At 35.9% G+C, this 21299-nt stretch overlaps 1 protein-coding gene across 2 annotated transcripts; it reads left to right on the top strand.

Annotated features, from left to right (window-relative positions):
- Nucleotides 1–11557: 11557 nt before the first annotated feature.
- On the top strand, nucleotides 11558–20826 carry LOC107871861 (AIG2-like protein D). 2 transcript variants are annotated; one of them, XM_016718731.2, is made up of 5 exons: nucleotides 11558–11919; nucleotides 12042–12114; nucleotides 12879–12971; nucleotides 20225–20308; nucleotides 20399–20826. In XM_016718731.2, exons 1-5 carry the CDS (start codon nucleotides 11792–11794, stop codon nucleotides 20489–20491), a joined length of 471 nt encoding a protein of 156 aa, XP_016574217.1. In that variant the 5' UTR covers nucleotides 11558–11791; the 3' UTR covers nucleotides 20492–20826. The 2 variants fall into 2 exon arrangements, with proteins under 2 accessions (XP_016574217.1, XP_016574220.1); XM_016718734.2 differs by having other exon boundaries at nucleotides 11632–11919; nucleotides 12042–12109.
- The last annotated feature ends 473 nt before the right edge of the window (nucleotides 20827–21299 follow it).

Raw genomic sequence — 21299 nt, 5'->3', positions numbered from 1 at the left:
AATCTGATGAAATATGTTGATCATTTATTTTTATATAATTTTAATTAAGTTCATATGTTAGACTAATAGTACTTAAATTGATTAATCTAGGACCAGAGGTGAGTTCATAGGGTCAACTAGAGTACTCGATCAACTACAACTTCAATTGTTTTTATACAATTTCAATTGAGTTACCCTTTTGGAAATTGCATAATAAGAGGGTTAAAAATTATACATATCTTTTATGATTTTAAAAATAATTAAGATGAATTTAGTCTAAATTAACATTTTTAAAACTTGTCATTATTTTCCAAAATAAAAATCAACCCATACAAAACGTTTCATCATTTCAAATCTTGAGTTCTCGCTCTTTCTCTCTCATTCTCACTCAACAATATAGTACAGACAATAACTACTCAACAAATTTGCTCATTCTCACTCAACAATATATTACAGACAATAACTACTCAATAAATTTGCTCAATCCTCCACAACAGATCATTTTTCTTCTCATTTTCGACCACATAAGTGTTATTTTTGACTTTATTCTTGCTTGTATCAGTCATTTTCTTTGTCTTCGTAGGCAACAGAGTTTGAGAAGAGTTTTATATTTGTTATTTTTTTCGAAAAAATAAGGGATTTTAAGTTAATTATGAAAAATAAAACTTTTAGTTGTATTATCTTCGAGAATGGGTTTACAATTTTGAGTTATAATGGTAAAATCATAGGAAGAACTAGAGAAATCCCTAGTTTCTATCACAGTATTCCGTTGACTATCGTGGTATTGTTAGATGGTGTTTGTGGTGTTTGCGGTGGTAGTGGTGGTGTTTGTTGTCGTCGTGGTGGAACTGGTAGTGGCATTGGTTGGTGGTATTTATGGTGGTTGTCGGTGGTGTCGATATTCGTGGTATTTGTTTGTGGCATTGGTTGGTGGTGTTTGTGGTGGTGGTTGTTAGTGTATCGGTATCTGTAGTGTTTATAATGTATTTTTTAAAATTTATGCTTACATCAATTGTAATGTAATTTTTGTATTACTGTTATTTGTAGGTAAAACATGTCTCCCAAAAGAAAAAAAAGTAAAAATGGATAAACATTTGACCACCTAAAAAAAGGCTACAGTACAGAGAGATTCGGAGGAGCTTCCTGAACAATCTCAGTCAGGGAAAAGTTAAGCTGAGGAAAGATATGAAAACAATATTGAGGGAGGTGAAAAAGGGTTTGTAGATAGTGATGAAGAAAATAAAAGTGAGAAAGAAGAGGAATTGGAGAGTGAGAAAGAGAAAGAGGATGATCATCAACATGATGATAATGGATCACCAATGGGCATGGATTAATATTGACATCCCAGCATGATCCTGTCAAAACTTTTAGTATTGACAGGTTTCAAGTTGTGATGCCGATAAATGAGCCAGAAGCAAAACAACTAACTGGTCAAATTGTACTTAAATGTCAGATGGGGAAAATTTTTGAACATTTTATTAAATTATAAGGAAGAAAACATAAGAGGACTTTTTAAGAAGAGCTGCTTTGGACGCTTTCTTGAGCTACCTAAGGACCCCTATGCCCGTATCTGTTTTCCTATGACAATGGTATATGGTATTTTCAAGCGAAAGATCAAGTACGTGGGGAATGATAAAGATCCGAAAGAGGAGGGCAAAAAGAAGATGGATGAAATTTAGATCAACTACTGTGGCATGCCTTTTTGTTTTAACTTGCAAGAGCTTTCCATAGTAACGGGCTTGAGATGCCATCATCCAGAAGAAACACCACCCCGTAAAAGATCCAAGGCAAGAAAATGCAAGGAAAAAATAGATGGGTTGTTTGACATTGCTCGACGTGGCTACAAAGCATCAGATTTGTTGAAAGATCTCGAGGATAAAGCCATACCAGAGCAGTACAGGGAGTAATTGTGCTTATTTGGTTTTCCCATTCGGTTATATTGGCAAGAGATGTCAACAAGGTCATAGAAGATGATTTGTTGGCGCGTACTGAGGATTTTAATAAATTCAACAATTATCCCTGGGGATATGACAGCTTCTACTTAACTGTCCAATATTTACTGACAAAGTTATCCTCAAGGATGACCACATTATACGGCTTTTCTTGGGCTTTCATGGTAAAATTAATCACTAATTTTCCTCATCCATTAATTTATATTGAATATAGTTATTATGAATTTTTTTTTCTTGCTTCCTGTTTACATTTTTTAGGCTTGGACATTTAAATCCATTCCTCTCCTCCGAAAGTAGTTAATGGATTACCCGGATGAGGTTTCTCATCCAAAGATGTTTAGGTGGTTGGCTGTAAAGAGAAACACCAATATTAAGGAGGCTGATCTCTTTAACCCTCCGAATGATGCAGTGCGTCTTCTTCAAGTAAAATAATTTTACTCAAAGAAAGCTATTGAACAGATGTTATATCTGGTGCAACAGATGTTATATCTGATGCACCAGATGGGACATCTGTTTCTACAGGATACGATTGATAACTTGCATCAGATTACCCATTTGATTCTTTGGTTCTCTGAACCCGACTCCTAACAGATTAACCATCTACTGTAAATTATACAATAGATGTGTAATCTGATAACATATTATTCATCTATTGCGGCATACAGATCATCTGTTGTATAACAGATTACCCGTCTCTTGCAACTATTGCAATAGATGATTGATATGTTATATTAGATTATCCATGTGTTGCTCCGTTTCTCTGAACCAGACTCAAACAAATTTTAACCATATACTGCAAACTATGTAACAGATGGGTCTTTTTTTAAATGTAACCCAATTGTGAAAATTATTATATTATATGATTTAAATGCATCTATTTTTTTTCTTTTTTATAGGTTGTGCATCCATGGATCTGCCTACTGAGGAAGAGTCGGTGCTGACTTCTTATATTACTCTAGGTCATGTTGATTCTATAGCAGACCCAACGGTGGAGTTAATAAAGAAGGAAATGGCTGGAGCAACAGCCATAAGAAGAGAAGTTAGGCAAGGTCAGCCTAATGTTGAGGCTCTTTATGACCAACCTACTAAGGCAGATCCGGATGCTTCTTCTGGTGGAGTTGTTGGTGTTGGTGGCAGGCATGCTGATGCTGCTATCACTCATGATGATGAGTATGTTGATGCTCAAGAAAGAATAAATATGTTTGAAAACACCCCTTTTCACCCTTACACAGGTCCTTCTCACCCCTCTTCACCCTCGTGTTCTCGTTGCAAATGCAAAGAGTTCAAGGACAGATAAAATAAAATCTTTGAAAAAGTAGAGGCTATATATAAAGCTATCAAGGAATTCAAATCCAAGAGGTGTTTCATACCATCCAATAAGGTGAGGGAGCCACACACTCCTACAGTGTTGGTTAAGAGAAAGAAAGGATCAATTAGAGACGTACTCTCCAATCAAAAATCAAAAGAAATTGCAATTCCTCTCTCTCCAAAAGTTGTTAAAGTTTAGGGGCCAGTCAAGAAGGTGGACATATACATAAAACTTGGCACCGAAGAGAAGATGGATCTGCGACAGACTAAGAATGCAACGTCAGGCGCACCAGATTATCCCAGGCCTCCCTTTTCCCCCAAGACTTCCAGACTATGACTGATATACGTATGCCGTACGAGGACAAGGCAAGTTTAATTTTCCTAACCTAGCCCTTCTAATCTACCCAATAAAGAAGAAGCTACGAAACAGATTTCACATCTGTTGCAACAGCTGGGTATACTGGTGCAACTGGTAGTGGTTCTGTTACAACTTATTATCCATTTGTTGCATAAGTTGTATTGGATTATTGATTCAGAGAACCTTATGCAACAGATGGACCATCCGTTGCATATTTAAAATTACTAACCTATTTAAAAATTGACTTCTTATATCACGGCATATTGACATAATTCTCTACCTCATGAGAAAAAGACAATTAATGTACCGAGAATCTTATGACACTGCCGATAGGATAATGGACCTCGAATTCTGCAAGAAGCTCAAGGATAGGTACAATCAACTCAATGGGGATGTGTTATCCCATGGCATGGGACTTGATTTCCTATTTCCTACGTTGATCTTAGATGAAGAAAAAATGATAAAATATGTTAGAGAGGAGAGGCCAAATCCATATGGCAAGAGCTGGACCGAGGCAAAGAGGATTCTTGCAGTCATTAGTGTGAACGACATGCATTATCGGTCTATTGAGATACTACTTGAGAAGGGAAAGATCAATGTGTATGACTCCAGTATACCTCTCATTGATGATTTCGATCTTTTTCTCCTCGTGGAGCCACTAATGGTGTTGCTTCCCATCTTATTGAGGGAGAGTAAACTGATGAATCATTTGCCAAAGAAAGTGTTGATGAAGAAATCATGGGATTTTGAAGGTCGAAACAAGGAATGTTCCTTCTAAAAGATGATGCCACTAATGCAAGCGGCTCGCACGCTCTTGCACGCATTGAATGTTTGCTGATTGGCACAGAAATGGTCAAGCCAACGACTTTTCTGTGCGATAATGTTATGGCAAACCTGCAAGAGGTCTGGGATTATGGGGTACTAACTGGACGCTTGAAGCCTGTGTATATAGAAAAGCTTGTGAAATAGCAATTTTTAATTTCAAGTCACCCCTCACTTTATTACATGTACATCAGTGGCAATAATTTTTTCTGATGAAAGTTGAGTTTTTTATAATGCAATAGATTTCCAATCTGTTGTAAAATATATTTAATCTATTCTGGCAGATAGTTTATCTGTTGCATTACGCCGATATTATTTCTATGAATAATCTAATAATCTAAGTCTAATATGTTGCAACAGTGGAAAGACCTGTTTGATAATTTCCAATAGATGACCTAAATTTTATAACATATGTTTAAATCTTTTTGATATTTTTCAAAAGTTACACTTGAATATCCACGTGCTCGACAACACCAAACCAGTAGCAAATACACACACCACCATGAAAATTTTAGTAATTAGGCATGAATATCTATGTGCCCACCAACACCAAACTAGTAGCAATAACGACAATAAGGTAGTATCTTCTTGCTCGATTTTATTTCTCTTCAAAAGCCTTGACTTTGTTCAACAAACCCTAGATTACACGATTTGCTTGTGAAGGGTGTAGTTCTTCATACCAATCAAAGTAATCGTATCCACTCAATTTCTATAAAAAAAAAAAAGAACGCAATTACAAAACAATTATAAGTCAATAATTAATCAACTAATTAAATAAAAAAATATTACCTTTGAAATCTTACAAGTGAAAAATCTACGATCCGAATTTTGTTGAGTTCAAGAAATCTTTAACAGAGCTTCATGACCGTACTTACAATATCGAAAATCTTTATCACAAAAAATAGTGGAAGATACGCTCGACATTATCAAGCTCAATTGGAAAAAATGAAAGAAATAATTTGAAGAATTTGGATAGATAAAAGAAGATGACAATGAAGAAGAAGATTTGGGAATTTAGGGTTAAATTTTAGAAGGAAGATGAATATATAAGACAATGGGTGGGAGGAAATGACCGTTGGGGGCCAAGTGACGGCAAGTCAGCAAAATAAGTCAGACTGACACATTTGATGCCTATATTATTTTACGTGTTTAAAATGAACATTGTCTACTTGATGCCTATTTTATTTTAAGTTTTTGAAATGAACACCGTCTATGGGTTTCGCCTTTTTTATTTCAATTCACTTTAACCTTTTTACACATAGTGGCAATTTTTTTTGTCCAACGAAAGTTGAATTTTTATAATGCAACAGATTCTTCATCCGTTGTAACAGTTATTCTACCTGTTCTGACATATATTTTATCTGTTGCAATAGGTTGGTCATGTGTTGTATTATCTCGATGTTTCTATCTAAGTCCATCTGTTGCAACAGTGGAAAGACCTGTTTGATAAATTCCAATAGATTACCTACCTGTTGCAACATATATCTAAATCTGTTTGATTTTTCCAATATATGTGTCGTCTGTTGCAACAGATACATTATCTATTATAATATTTGAATCTAGTATTCCTTTTCAATTAATAAGTTCAAATCTAAGGAGTAAATAAAATTCATAGATAAAATAAAATAAATTGAAGCCTTCAGAAATTAGCTGAAACAAGTTAATGAATAAATGAAATGTAAAAAAATTGTTAGGGGTACAGATCTCAACAAATACATCAAAAACTATTTAAGTATGATGCCAAAGATTACTTTGACAGGCTCAAGCTATAAAGATCTACTCAGTATAGACAAGTTGTTCTTCATTCGGTGTTATGGAATTCGACTTTGCTCGTCGTGGAATTTGTCTTTGCTCATTGTGGATCTTTACTCCGTATTTTCATAAAAAGAGTAGCATATTGTCAATGTTGTTCAATGGTATCTTCTTCTACATCCACCTGAAAATCCAGAATTGGTCAATGCTAATCACTTCTAGCAAATCAAACAGGTCTTTCTCCTATTTTAAATTGTCCCAAACAGATTATATTTCTGTTGGAATAATGAATCAACTGTTGGGACAAATTTCTACATGAGGAAAACCCTGTATGATAATTTTCAATGGATGAACCATCCATTGTAATATATGAATCATCTGTTGCAGTAGATAGGTCCTCTATTGGTACAAATAAAAGTGGTACGAAGAGCTATTTGATTTGCTAAAATAAATGAGACATATGTCGCAACAGATACTTTATCTGGTGCAATAAGTTAGTCAACTGTTGCAACAAATGTATATATCTGTTTGATAATTTTCAGCAGATGTGTCATCTGTTGAAACAAATATGTGTCTGTTCGTTTTGTCAATTGGAAGACATATATATTCATCTTTTTTAGCTCGTGCTGCTTTCCTTTGGACATTGTACGTTGCTCAGTGCAACACACAGACAGAGGAGTTGTAATTTTGCTTTTTTTGGATGCTTGATAATGCCCTGGAAATCACTCTCCTTCTCCTCTTAGCCCTAATCTTAATGGAGCGGATAGAAATAAAATTCTCTTTGATGGAATGAGACCCCTCTTAGATGTCAATTCCTTTATAGAGGCAGTTAATGCATTAATAGCATTAATCAGTACATCATATTTCGCCCTACAATCTTGACATTTGTATGCAGAACATTTGCTAGGAGAGGAAAAATCTGTATAACCAGTATGATCATACTCATGATGGTTTGCTTTAAATACTGTAAGAGGAGTATCATTAGCACCAACAACAGCACCACTACCACCACCAACAGCTCCATCACCACTAAGACCATCAACAACAACAAGCCCACCCTCCAAAATTATTTTTCTTATAATGGTTGTTGCTCCAAGTAATTCCATTTTTATTTTGCCGATGGCCTTAGGGTCAGATAATGTTTGCACAGACCGTAAAGTAAGAAAGAATGGCATCTTCAACTCTCGATTGGTCGGAACTAGCGACGGATGCACAATCTAACATAAATCATTACATATATTAGAATGATATTAATTATAATTATACTTACTGCATACTTCAAAACGTTGAAGAGATCAAGAAATTTTATATTTCACTTGTTGTCTCAAATAAGGAATGGCTTCGGCCTGACAACCATCTTAAGATTCTTGGACAGAAAACTCCTTCCTAGTAGTTCACTTGTTGTCTCAAATAAGGAATGGCTTCAAACGCTCAAGCCTATAAAATAACGCCAATAAATCAAAATCATTATTGAGTAAAAAAATGAATGATATCATAATAGAAGAAAGAAACATTTACCATCAAAGCCCATGGGAAACCATATAAGTTGACTGTTTTTTGCGCTAACGGAATTAACAAATATTTGACAATCATTTTGAAGCTTTCATAACCCCAAGGATAGCTGTTAAACGCCTCAAGATCCTTGAAGAGATTTATTAAACTGAGGCTTATGTTGTTGTTAAAGTCTCTTGCCCAAAGAATATTATGTACAAACCAAACCAAGCACAACTACTGCTTGTGCTTCTTTGAAAGTCCTTTACTTTTCAACGCTTCTATCAAATTTTTGTTTTTGAAGCTTGGACAAACAATGGACACCAGGTCATCACGATAACACGACTTTTCTTTGCCTTTTTTGGGTGTGCGGGGTGCTTTTTTGGGTTAGAATAGGTATAACTTGAGAAGGAGGATAACATTTTAGTCCAGTAACTATGGCAAACTCCTTCCAACCAAAACAAACAGGCATGCCACAGTAATTTATCCACACCTTATCTATCTTATCTTTATTTTCATACATAAACCTACACTTGAGAAGTTCATCTACCATTTTCATTTGGAAACGAACATTGTTGTTCTCCGGCAAATCAAGATATTTTTCAAAGTAGCTGTCCCTGAAATAAGCATCCAATTTTTGTTCTTGAAGTATTTTTCTGAAGGCGTCGAAAGATTTTCCCATGGCTGACTTAACCACGAAATCACCCGTTAAATCTGCGGCACCATCACACTGCATTCTCACAGGATAATAATCAATGCTAAAGGCTTTGACCAACTCTTCAGTGGAAGGGCTATTAGCATTTGCATAATCTCTTTTGAAACATTCCTCCTCCCCGTGTTCATCATATTCTGCTCCCGATTGAGATAACACCTGTAAATCAAGCTCATATAGTGGTGGATGTAGCCTAGCTGCTTCACTTGTTTCTTTAATTAGACTTGATTCGGTTTCTGTTCTTTTGGGAACCATATTATCTAAAACTAACATGAACATAAAAAAATATATTATAGTTGATTAATGCATCGTTAAAAAGGGATAACAGAAATAAGTAAAACAGTAAAATAATAGTTGCAACTGATCACCGATCTGTTACACCAGGTAGTATATCTGTTTGAGCATATAACCAACTTATTGCAACGGATGAGTAATCTGTTGCAATAATATAAAAAAATATCACCCATCTTTTAAGATAGATGAATGGTATGTGCAACAGAGCACACATTATTGCGATATATGAGTGATCCGTTGGGATAGTTAAATAACCTATTACAACGGATGAGGAATCTGTTGCGATAATATAAAATAAATCACTCATCTATTAAGAAAAATGAATGGTCTATGCAGTAGATCACACATCTATTGCAACATCATCTATTGCAACATGTGAGTGATCTGTTGGAATAGTTAAATAACCTGTAGCAACGACTGAGTAATCTATTACGAAAATACAAAATATATCACTCATCTATTGAGAAAGATAAATGGTCTGTGCAACACATCTGTTGTGACATCATCTGTTGTAATATATGAGTGATCTGTTGGAACGGTTAAATAACCCATAGCAATGGCTGAGTAATATGTTGCGATAATACAAAATATATCACTCATCTGTTGATAAAAATGAGTGGTTTGTGCAACAAATCACATATCTGTTGCAACATATGAGTGATTTGTCAGAGAAGTTAACTCACCTGCAGCAACAGCTGAGTAATCTGTTCCGACAAAACAAAACATATCACTCATCTATTAAGAAAGATGAATGGTATGTGCAATAGGTCACACATCTGTTGCAACACATGAGTGATTTGTTGGAACAGTTATCAACGGTCAATATTGTTTAGATTTTTTCCAATATAGGATCGTCTATTGGGACAGATGAATGATCAATTGGAAAAATCAAGTCTTGGACATTTCCTGTTGGAAGAGTTGATAAGATTTTATCCAACAGGAGGTTCATCTATTGCATCGAATCATTAATCTAATGGTTCTTCCATTGCATCAGATGGTTAATTAGTTGCATCAAATTTTTTATCCGATGCTTAATCTGTTGCAACATATGGTTAATCTGTTGCATCAGATAGTTAATCTATTGCATTATATGATTAATCTATTACATAAGAATTGTAATCTGATGGTTCCTTTGGTGCATCAGATGATTGATCTGTTGCATCATATGATAAATATATTGCATCAGATGGTTAATATGTTGCATCAGATGGGTAATCTATTGGAGGAAACAAAAAATAGTAGCACGATTTTGTTCAGTAAAAAAATAACAATTTCACCATTTTTACCAAAAACAAGAACAGAACAAATCAACCCAAATTATTGTTTTATTTTTATAAACACAAACAGTAAAAATTAAACTTCAAAAAAATACAACAAACAATAAAATATCATAATTCACTTCGAAAAGAGGAGAGAAGAGAAGAAACACCAAAAATTAAGATTTTATTCAAATTTTTACCAATATTGAAATTGTTAACCAATACTATAAGAGAAGTTGGCTCAAGTTCCTCATTTTCTTCAAAACTAAAAAGGCCATAAATTTTTACCTGTGAAAGAAGAAAAGAAACGATAAAGAATTCGAAGTTGTTGTGGCCGGAGAGCAAGGCTATCACGTCGATTGAAGGTTGAAGTCGAAAAGGAACTCAAAGCCCAACTATTTATAGTCGGATGTTGAATTCACTGAGGATTGAAATGAGAAATTTATAGAACAGTTGGTTGGGAGAGAGTTTAGAGAAGTTGTCGAGAAAGGGATGAGAGACAGGTTGATTTGAATTGAAGAGGGGAACTCAAAGCCCAACTATTTATCGCCAGAGATAGAAGTCGTCGGGGGTTGAAGGGAGAAAAAAGGGGAACTCGAAGCCCAACTATTTATCACTGGAGGTAGAAGTCATTGGGGGTTGAAGGGAGAAATTTTGCAGAACTGTTGGTTAGGAGAGAGTTGAGAGAAACTGTCGAGGGAGAGGAGAGAATGGTTGATTTGGATTGAAGAGGGGTGTGAGTTGGGTTGATTTGTATTTTTGAAAAGATTAGAAAGTTTTAAAAATATTAATCAAGTTCACAATTAACTTAATCAAGTTTTCTAATGATGTTTGACCCTTTAAGTTGGTCAATGTCACCAATCTTTCATTCAAGACTTAAAAGACATCTTTCCTTCAATTTTCTCAGGTTAATTCCCCCCCCCCCCCCTCTAACTTTAGAAAATTGGCTAAATATATTTTTTGTCATAATTTTAGATCAAATTTACCTTCATTGTCATACTTTGGGGCTAAATTTATCCTAATGTTAAGAATTTTTTTACTGCACCCTTCCTTAACAGAAAAGCTCAAATCTACGTTAAATGGTCCATTTTTTAAAAATTAAACATCTCGTAATCTAATCCGACCCACAAAAAAAGACGCAAACAAACCTCATCCTCAATTCTGTTGGTCAAAATTTTTCAATGAGATTAAGTTGTTGGATATTCATCAGTGCATTGCTCATGCAAAATGAATTTGTATTAGTGTAAATATTTTTTTTAGTTTCATGCTTCTAGATTATACCATTTCATTTTACTTGTTTCTCATTTGTAAACAATCTATTAGTTTTGGACGTTAAGAGAAGTATATTTGTTTGTTGCAAAAATTGTACCAACAGAATAATGGAGAAGTAAATTTGTTTGTATCTTTTTTGTGGGTTGGGTCAGATGGGACAGATTAAATTAGGGTGTGTTTTATGTTTAAGAAAAATAGATATTAATGCTAATTTGAGCTGTTCTATTAATGGCGAAGATAAATTTGATCCTAAAATATAATAAAAATAAATTTAACTTTAAAATATAATAAAATTTATATTTAACTAATTTTCCTAAATAGAGGGGGTTAAATTTAACCCTTTACCCTAAAATTTTAATATCACCCAACCAACCAAATTATCAGCCACCCGCCTTGTGAGATTAAAATAATGTCGAAATTTAAGCGTGCCAAGGTAAAATGACTCGGAAAAGTTCCCCTTTACATTAAAAAATCAAACATTGTCCAGAATCAAAATTGCAAACCAGATAGTTGTACATAAAACAAATGGGATTGCCAATCAAGTCAAATCAAAAAGCACCAATTGTTGTACTTGTACTTGTTTTGGGTAAAAATGGCGTGTGCTAGTAATCCACGATCCTTGTTCAACGTTTTCGTCTACGGTAGCCTTTTACATGATGACGTTGTTCGTGCTCTTCTCAAACGCCTCCCACATTCTTCACCTGCAATTCTCCACGACTTGTTTGTTTCTTTTTCCCTCCCTCTTTTTTTCACTTGATATTTGGGATTTGCTTTTGTTGTTTCTTTTAGTAATAAATAGCATCATAGATTTTCTAGCCACTGATTCTGTTGCTTTGCTTCAGCCATAGGTTTAGCATCAAAGGGTGTGTTTATCCTGCCATTCTACCTGTTCAAAACAAGAAAGTTAAAGGCAAGGTTTGTTTGACATATTCCACTTGCTCTCATACAATTTGCGATATCATAGCTGTGCCAGATATGCTAAATGATCGACACACTTAATTATCATCTAAGCACTATAAGTTACCTCCAAACATCTTAGCTATTCAGCTAGCGTTTGAACATAATCTGATGACTCAATCGTAAATATTTTTCTGTTTATTACCAACCAAAATAGCTTATATCCAAAACATGTCCAGTGACTTCTTCTTTTCCCTTTGTTACGAAGTATCCGAACATTCGCTGGGTGAATCAACCTTATAAGAAGGAAAAAAAGAACTGGGTCAATCAATGGTTTGATATTAGTAACAGTTTCAAGTGAGATTAACGAAAGTGAATTGATTGATTGACAGTTTAACACTGGGTAAGTTTAATCTTTAAGTAAGCTATAGGACATAACTTTCGTCACAATTCTCTTGTTAAAAGTGGAATCACCGCCACACTGTTGATTTAGAGCTCCCAATAACATTATATATAAGCATTACTTGCATCCAGTGATTGGCTAGTATAGCTTACATTCTAGTCCGTTCACATAAAATTGAAGATTTGGTGCGTAAATGTGTTAAGTGACCTCCGTTATGAGGTCCAGGAACTCCAGATCAATCCATGTACCACGCAATTAAAAGGTAGAAATAAAAACAACTGCGTCTTGCAATCCCTTGTCATTGAGACCTTAATGAGAAATATAAGACCTGACCCTCTTACTGATCTCTGAATTATGTGTTTGCTTTGACAAAATGCAGGTTCTTTCAGGCATCACTATTCCGGAATTGGATATCTTGGATAAATTTGAGGACGTTGAGTATGAAAGGAGAACTGTGGTTGTTACCCTGACGGTATTAATGTTATTTCCTTCTAGGATACGCAGAATCTGTATATGCAGAACAACAACTTCAACTAGTTCAAGTTTAAAACAAGAACTCAATGAAGTACAAAAAATACCCTCAACACAAGATCAAAGTGATCTTTCTTAGAAGTGTATTTTATTTTCAGAAATGAAGATGAAACGGAAATGAATAAGGCCAAGTCGTCCGAATTCACGGACTTTCCTTAAGGAAATAATTCCCCTCACTGTACCCGAGGTTGCGGAATTTTCCTCCCAGGATAAAATGGCCAAACAAACCAACTGTAGCGGTACCTCAAACAATTGAAATATCGTTGAACTCACTTAACGGATTGACTGATCACACAGAGTAATTATAAAGACAAGAAGAGAGTTTATTGCAGAAAAATTCATATCAAAACCTGTGAATGAAAGCAAGTTTATATAGCCTGTGAGCTCTTCGAAAAGGTGACATTAGTTCACTTAAATGGTGTGATGTTTTTGGAAATTCATGTCTGTTTACCCAAAGAACGTGTCCTCCAAACAGACATACCAGTTCACGAAACAGTACATCAGTTCGTTGAACAGACATATCAGTTCATTGAACAATTGCATCGAAATCTGTATGCATGTATAAATGGAGGATTACTGGTATGTTTTCCTTTTGACATTCGGATTAAATTTACGTGAAATAAACTTTGCCCAAAAAGATAGATCTCATCGATTGATCCAAATCCGAAGCCGAAGCCGAAGCCGAGCCGAGCAAGCGACGACGACGGCACGAGGCATCTCTTATTTCTTGCCTCACTTAGCATGTGGATTAAGTGCTTTCTATTAAAAACACTCCATAGTTCCCCTCTCCCACCAATGTGGAAGAATTAGTGAACTTTCCAATTTTGGGAGTACACCTTCTAAATTGGTGTCTCCTGTCTTCATCATTTTTCTCTCCATTTTTCATTCACACCTTTTTCATACATATTGAACCCCAAAAATCCCCCACATGAATGGAGAATGACTATTTTTCGTAAAAGTTTTACGGATAAGTATGTGATCATCAAGCAAAGACTGATTGCATCTGGATAAGTGGGTTTTCCTTTGAACTTTCCGTAGTGAACATGTATCGGATGCACTCGGTCAATCGGTAGATTTGATATCTTTGAACCGTCGAGCTTTAATGTACACCTATACAACACATGTCACACAGCCAACCTTTTACCGTTTATGGTTCTCACGGTTTTGTTCTTTTCAGCCATGAACACGTCCCGGTTTCGTGAGAGGTTAGAGAATAGGCCTTTACTAACATTCTCCTTGAAGCGGCTTTCACTTCGCCCTCACATAGGTGATTTCTAAACGTTCAATCCTATAGATTAAACTATTTGGTCAAATCTGCCAAATTTAGATAATCATTAAAAGACTTTTCACTTTAAGTCTTATCCTTGATTACTATGCATTGTCTACATCATGAGAATGGATTGGGTAATTGACAATGTTGAACCTGTCAGACACAACTTTGTTTGATCTCCTTGAACCTAGCTCTTGGGATCTCCAGTCTGCTAGGTAGAGTTATCGTCATGCTGACTTGTCCTAGGCCTTAAACCCATTCCTTTGGATGTCCTTTCCACTCCTTCTCTAGATAGGCCTTTTGTAAGTGGATCCGACACATTATCCTTTGACTTTACATAGTCAACAGTGATAATTCCACTAGAGAGAAGTTTCCTAACGGTATTATGTCTCCGTCGTATGTGACGAGATTTACCGTTGTACATCATGCTCCCTACCCTACTTATTGCCGCTTGGCTATCACAGTGTATACATATTGGTGCCACTGGCTTGGACCAATAAGGAATATCTTCTAAGAAATTTCGGAGCCATTCTGCTTCTTCACCGGCTTTATCCAATGCGATAAATTCAAATTCCATTGTAAAGCGAACAATACAAGTCTGTTTGGATGATTTCAAAGAGACTGCTCCTCCACCAATAGTAAATACATATCCACTTATAGATTTTACTTCGTTCGATATGGTGATCCAATTTGCATCACTATATCCTTCAAGTACCGCAGGATATTTATTATAATGCAAAGCATAATCTTGAGTGTATTTAAGATACCCAAAACTCTTTTCATTGCCATCCAGTGAGTTTTGTTGGGATTACTCGTGTACCGACTCAATTTATTGATAGTGCATGCTATGTCTGGTCGTGTACAGTTCATTATATACATTAAACATCCTAATACTCTTGCGTACTCCAATTGCAAGTCATTTTCACCTTCATTCTTTCGAAGTCCAAAGCTCGCATCCAATGGAGTCTTTGCAATACCGAATTCCATATACATGAACTTGTTAAGTACCTTTTCGATATAATGAGACTGTGATAATGCCAACCCTTGTGGAGTTCGATGGATCCTTATACCTAAATTACATCTGCAACTCCAAGGTCTTTCATATCAAACTTGCTCTCGAGCATTCGTTTTGTTGCATTTATGTCAGAAATGTCTCTACTGATGATTAACATATCATCCACATATAAACATACAATGACTTGGTGATTTGGAGTGTCTTTAATATAAACATATTTATCACATTCATTTATTTTGAATCCATTTGCCAACATGGTTTGGTCAAACTTCGCATGTCATTGTTTTGGTGCTTGCTTTAGTCCATATAATGACTTGATAAGTTTACACACCTTGTTTTCCTTTCCTGGAACCACAAAACCCTCAAGCTGTTCCATGTATATTTCGTCCTCCAATTCTCCATTTAGAAAAGCGGTTTTCACATTCATTAGATGGATTTGAAGATCAAATACCGCCGCTAAGGCAATTAACATTCGAATCGATGTTATCCTTGTTACTGGCGAGTATGTATCAAAGTAATCAAGACCTTCTTTTTGTTTGAAGCCCTTTACTACAAGTCTTGCCTTGTATTTGTCAATAGTGCCATCCGCTTTCATCTTTCTTTAGAAAATCCATTTAGAACCTAAAGGTTTATTTCCGGGAGGAAGATCAACCAATTCTCATGTATGGTTGCTTAAGATTGAATCAATCTCACTATTGACTGCCTCTTTCCAAAAGGATGAGTCCGAAGATGTCATCGCTTCCCTAAATGTTTGAGGCTCATTTTCTAAGAGAAATGTTACAAAATTCGATCCAAATGAAGTAGACGTTCTTTGACGTATACTATGTCTTGGATTTTCTTCATTATGTGCATTCTCACTTGGTTCATCTCGAGGTCGTTTAGATCCTCCACTAAACTGTTCATATCTAATTCTATACGGGTAATTATTTTCAAAGAATTCAGCATTGTCTGATTCAATTAACCGTATTTTCATTAATATTCGGATGTTCGGATTTATGAACCAAAAACTAACATGCTTTACTACTTTTAGCATATCCTATGAGCACACTCCACCGTCTTAGGTCCTATCTTAACCCTTTTAGATATAGGAATTTGGACCTTTGATAGACACCCCCACACTTTGAAATATTTCAAGTTGGGTTTTCTTCCTTTCCATTTTTCATAAGGAATTAATTGTATCTTACTATGGAGAACTCTGTTGAGTGTACGATTGGCTGTAAGGATAGCCTCCCCCCATAAGTTTTGCGGTAAACCGGAACTTATAAGCAAGGCATTCATCATTTCCTTCAAAGTTTGGTTTTTTCTTTCCGCAATTCCGTTAGATTGAGATGAATACGGGGCCGTAGTTTGATGGACGATTCCATTCTCTACACATATTTCGGTGAAGGGAGATTCATATTCTCCGCCCCTATCACTTCTTATCATTTTTATCTTTTTATCTAACTGATTTTCAAATTCAGTTTTATATTGCCTAAACGCATCTATTGCTTCTTCCTTACTATTTAGCAAATAGACATAACAATATCTAGTACAATCGTCAATAAAAGTTATGAAATACTTTTTCCCACCACGTGATGGTGTTGACTTCATATCACAAATATCAGTGTGTACTAAGTCTAAAGGATTGAAATTCCTTTCAACGGACTTATAAGGATGCTTTGTATACTTTGATTCTACACACGTTTGACACTTTGATTTATTGCACTCAAAGTTTGGCAAAACTTCTAAGTTAATCAGTTTTCGTAACGTTTTATAATTAATATGGTCTAAACGCTCATGCCATAAATCATAAGACTCAAACAAATAAGAAGAATTTGAACTTTTATTTATTTCAATAGACATTACATTCATCTTATAAAGGCCCTCGGTGAGATAGCCTTTTCCTACATACATTTCTCTTTTGCTAATTACAATTTTTTCAGAAATGGTTACACATTTGAATCCGTTCTTATATAGAAGTGAAACAGAAATTAAGTTCCTACGTAATTCTGGAACATACAAGACATTGTTAAGTGTCAAGACCTTGCCCGAAGTCATTTTCAAACACACTTTCCCTGTTCCTTCCACCTTAGCAGTAGCGGAGTTAGGCATGTAGATCATTTCTTCTACTTGAGCTGGAACAAATGATGAAAACAACTCTATGTTGGCACATACATAGCGGGTGGCACCAGAATCCATCCACCATTCGCGAGGATTCCCCATCAAGTTGCATTCTGAGAACATAGCACACAAATCATCGCATTCTTTGTTGGATTCAATCATATTTGCTTGATCCTTTTTCTTGCCTTTCTTCGGGACACGACAATTCGTGGACTTGTGGCCAATCTTGTCACAATTGAAGCATTTTTCCTTGAATTTTTTCTTGGGTTGATTGCTTCCTTGTTCATCTTTCTTTCTTTTCTTAAAATTGTTTTGGTCATCTTCTACAATATGTGCTCCATTAATTGTAGAATTCTCTTTTGACCTTCTCTCGGCAGCTTTATTGTCCTCTTCAATACACAATCGGACAATAAGATGTTCGACAGTCATCTCCTTGCGTTTATGCTTCAAGTAGTTTTTGAAGTCTTTCCATAAAGGTGGTAGCTTCTCAACTATCGTTGCTACTTGAAATGCATCATTCACAATCAAACCTACAAAACAGTTTATGTGAGTATTAAAAACTTTTTTAATTTGTTCAACTAAGGTATTTTTCAAAGGACGTCTAAGCTCTCAAGGACTCGGATTACCTTCTGCTAGGAGATCATGTATGATGACTTGCAACCCTGCACTTGAGAGACAACCGATTTGCTATCTATCATTTTAAAGTCCAGGAACCGTGCAACAAGGAATTTCTTAATTCCCACATCCTCTGTTTTGTATTTTAGTTCAAGTGCCCCCCCCCCCCCCCCCCCCAATTCCTTCGATGTCTTAGTTCCACTGTAGACATTGTAGAAGTCGTCTTGGAGACCACTCAGAATATAATTCCTGCAAAGGAAGTCTGAATGTTTTCAAGCTTCTACAATTACGAAACGCTCTTTGTCCGAGGTTCCCTCGGGCACCTCAGGAGCGTCTTCACTAATGAACCGTTGCAAACACAAAGTGGTGAGGTAAAAGAACATCTTTGGCTGCCATCGTTTAAAGTCAATGCCCGCAAATTTTTCGAGCTTCTCCGTCGGTGCCATTGTAGGCGGAGCATTTGTGCGACTTGATGTGGCAATATTAGTTGCCCCCACAGACGTTGCCGCATCTTGCATTTGACTATCGCTTGTCATTTTTCCTGTCACCATAAGACAAAAAATACTTAGTATTTTCAGAATACTACTTATAAAGTTAAGCAACTTTAAACTTTTCTTCTTGTTTCTAGTTGACAATGAAGTTTTTATGACTTCCATTGTCAACCTAATGATCTTTAACTTGTGATGAAGTTTTTATGACTTCAAATCACTAGTTAAGTTCAAGCGGAGCAGAAAGTTAAAACTTTCATCTCCAAAAACAAGCTATACAAATTCTGAAAGTTATTTCCTTAAGATTGTTATTTCCTTCTAGGGTACGTAGAATCTGTATATGCAGAACAACAACTTCAACTAGTTCAAGTTTAAAACAAGAACTCAATGAAGTACAAAAAATACCCTCAACACAAGATCAAAGTGATCTTTCTTAGAAGTGTATTTTATTTTCAGAAATCAAGATGAAACAGAAATGAATAAGGCCAAGTCGTCCGAATTTACGGACTTTCCTTAAGGAAATAATTCCCCTCATTGTACCCAAGGTTACGGAATTTTCCTCCCAGGATAAAGTGGCCAAACAAACCAACTGTAGCGGTACCTTAAACAATTGGAATATCGTCGAACTCACTTAATGGATTGACTGATCACACAGAGTATTTATAAAGACAAGAAGAGAGTTTATTGCAGGAAAATTCACTTAAATGGTGTGATGTTTCTGGAAATTCATGTCTGTATACCCAAAGAACGTGTCCTTCTCCAAACAGACATACCAGTTCACAAAATAGTACACATCAGTTCGTTGAACAGACATATCATTTCATTGAACAATTGCATCAGTTTGAAGCAGTGTATCATTTCAAAAAATACTGTTTCGAAATCTGTATGCATGTATAAATGGAGGATTACTGGTGCGTTTTCCTTTTGGCATTCAGATTAAATTTACGTGAAATAAACTTTGTCCAAAAAGATAGATCTTATCGATCAATCAAAGCCAAAACCGAGCGAGCGACAACGACAGCGCGAGGCATCTCTTATTTCTTGCCTCACTTAGCATGTGGAGTAAGTGCTTTCTATTAAAAACACTCCATAGTTCCCTTCTCCCACCAATGTGGGAGAATTAGTGAACTTTCCAATTTTGGGAGTACACCTTCTAAATTGGTGTCTCCTTTCTTCCACCATTTTCTCTCCATCTTTCATTCACACCTTTTTCATACATATTGAACCCCAACAATTAATACACTGAAGTTCTCGGAGTTTCTGCAGCACTGTATTTTTGTTCTTGTTATAGCATTGGCAAATCTCAGAATGCTTTAGTGCTCTTTGAGTAGTTTCCTTCAACCATGTTTTTGTTTAGATGTTTCTTGGTTGATGACTAGGAGGCAGAAGTCTGGTGTGCTTGGAAGGTGGAAGTTTTTAGGTCTTTATTATTGAATATAGATGATTACTTCATAGGTAAAACCAGCTAGTCACAGTGATATCTTTGCCTGCTGCTTTTCAGTTCTTTTAAGAACATCATGGCTGGCATAAATGGACCGGACTAGCTAGGTTGCTTCATTCAGCTCTCCCATCTGTGTCAGATAGTTTTGTTACTTCATCAGTTCGTCTTTGGAACAACATTGTGTGAGCCGTGAGGCATGTTGAAATCAGTTGTCCATTCGTAATGTATTTATCTGGTTTACAAGAGGTGTGTTGGCTTTTTGCAGGACAGTTCCAATACATTAAAGGTTGAAGCGTATATTTGGGCTGACCAGAATGACCCGAATTTGTACGGGGAATGGGACTTTGAGGTAATCTGAGATCTTGTATCAGTTGCTTCTTTTCTTAACTGGGATCCTATAAAAGCTAGTCCTCGTACTCACATATGAAAATGCCTTAAGGAATGGGAACGATTGCACAAGCAAAGCTTCTTGAAAATGACAAGGGAGTTTCTGGAAGAACTGGAGCATCCTGACCAAAGTGGCAGCATATAATCCTACTATAGGCAGGCACGATTTGATGTTCTTCATGACATTGAGTGGCCACGCATCACCCTTCCCCCCAATCCAAAAAAGTAAAGAATTAAGCTCAGCAACATGGATTTCAGTTTGGACTGCTTAAGGTACTGTGTCTATTGCTTCTGTTGTTTTATAACGAGTGATTTACTTTGCCCTTTTTCCTTGTGGGGCAGGAAGTAATAGCCATTATACTTGTGAAAACTTCATATATGAGTGTGCTTAAAAATTTGTAAAAAATTGGTGTTATCTATGCCTGTACACAGTCTATAATAAACGTGTGACTCATCACACTGAGCATATCTTTTCTTCTAGTTCTTGAAATTTCAAATTTGTCATTTTCTTTCTTTTCGTTGGTTCATGTTATATGTACCACAATTTTATCAGCATACATTCCGCATCTTTTAGCATGTAGAGACGGGAAAAAGTCCAAATTTGCAGAGACAGGATCCATGTTTTCATCAGTTGTAATTGCGGATGTATGTAAGCTTAAATTCGGCCATGACAACATATGCTGTAGGCAAACTAGTCTGTGTATGCCAAATTGGTTAAGAGTGGCATATATATTTATGCATCGAGTCTTGACAAGAGTGGAATCATAATTATGCATCTGAGTATTGTAAAGAGTGTTTGCTCCACACCTTGCATTCGTGGTCGATACGTTGATTTCTATCCATAATTCTTTGTTCCATTACGTTGCTTTTGCTACCTCAAAATTGTTCCAAATCCCTAAACCTCAAGTGATTGGAAGGGGGATCAAGGTCTTTGCTTAACAATCAAGTTGCAA

Source organism: Capsicum annuum, chromosome 1, assembly GCF_002878395.1.
Source record: "Capsicum annuum cultivar UCD-10X-F1 chromosome 1, UCD10Xv1.1, whole genome shotgun sequence".
NCBI lineage: Eukaryota > Viridiplantae > Streptophyta > Magnoliopsida > Solanales > Solanaceae > Capsicum > Capsicum annuum.
Note: the sequence above shows the minus strand (reverse complement) of the source record. Positions and strands in the feature narration are given on the sequence as shown.

Coding starts and splice junctions, on each gene's coding strand:
- LOC107871861 (XM_016718731.2), top strand. CDS start 11,792: ATGGCGTGTGCTAGTAATCCACGATCCTTGTTCAACGTTTTCGTCTAC. Junction 11,920..12,041: donor CCTGCAATTCTCCACGACTT/GTTTGTTTCTTT, acceptor GCTTTGCTTCAG/CCATAGGTTTAGCATCAAAG. Junction 20,309..20,398: donor ACGGGGAATGGGACTTTGAG/GTAATCTGAGAT, acceptor AAATGCCTTAAG/GAATGGGAACGATTGCACAA.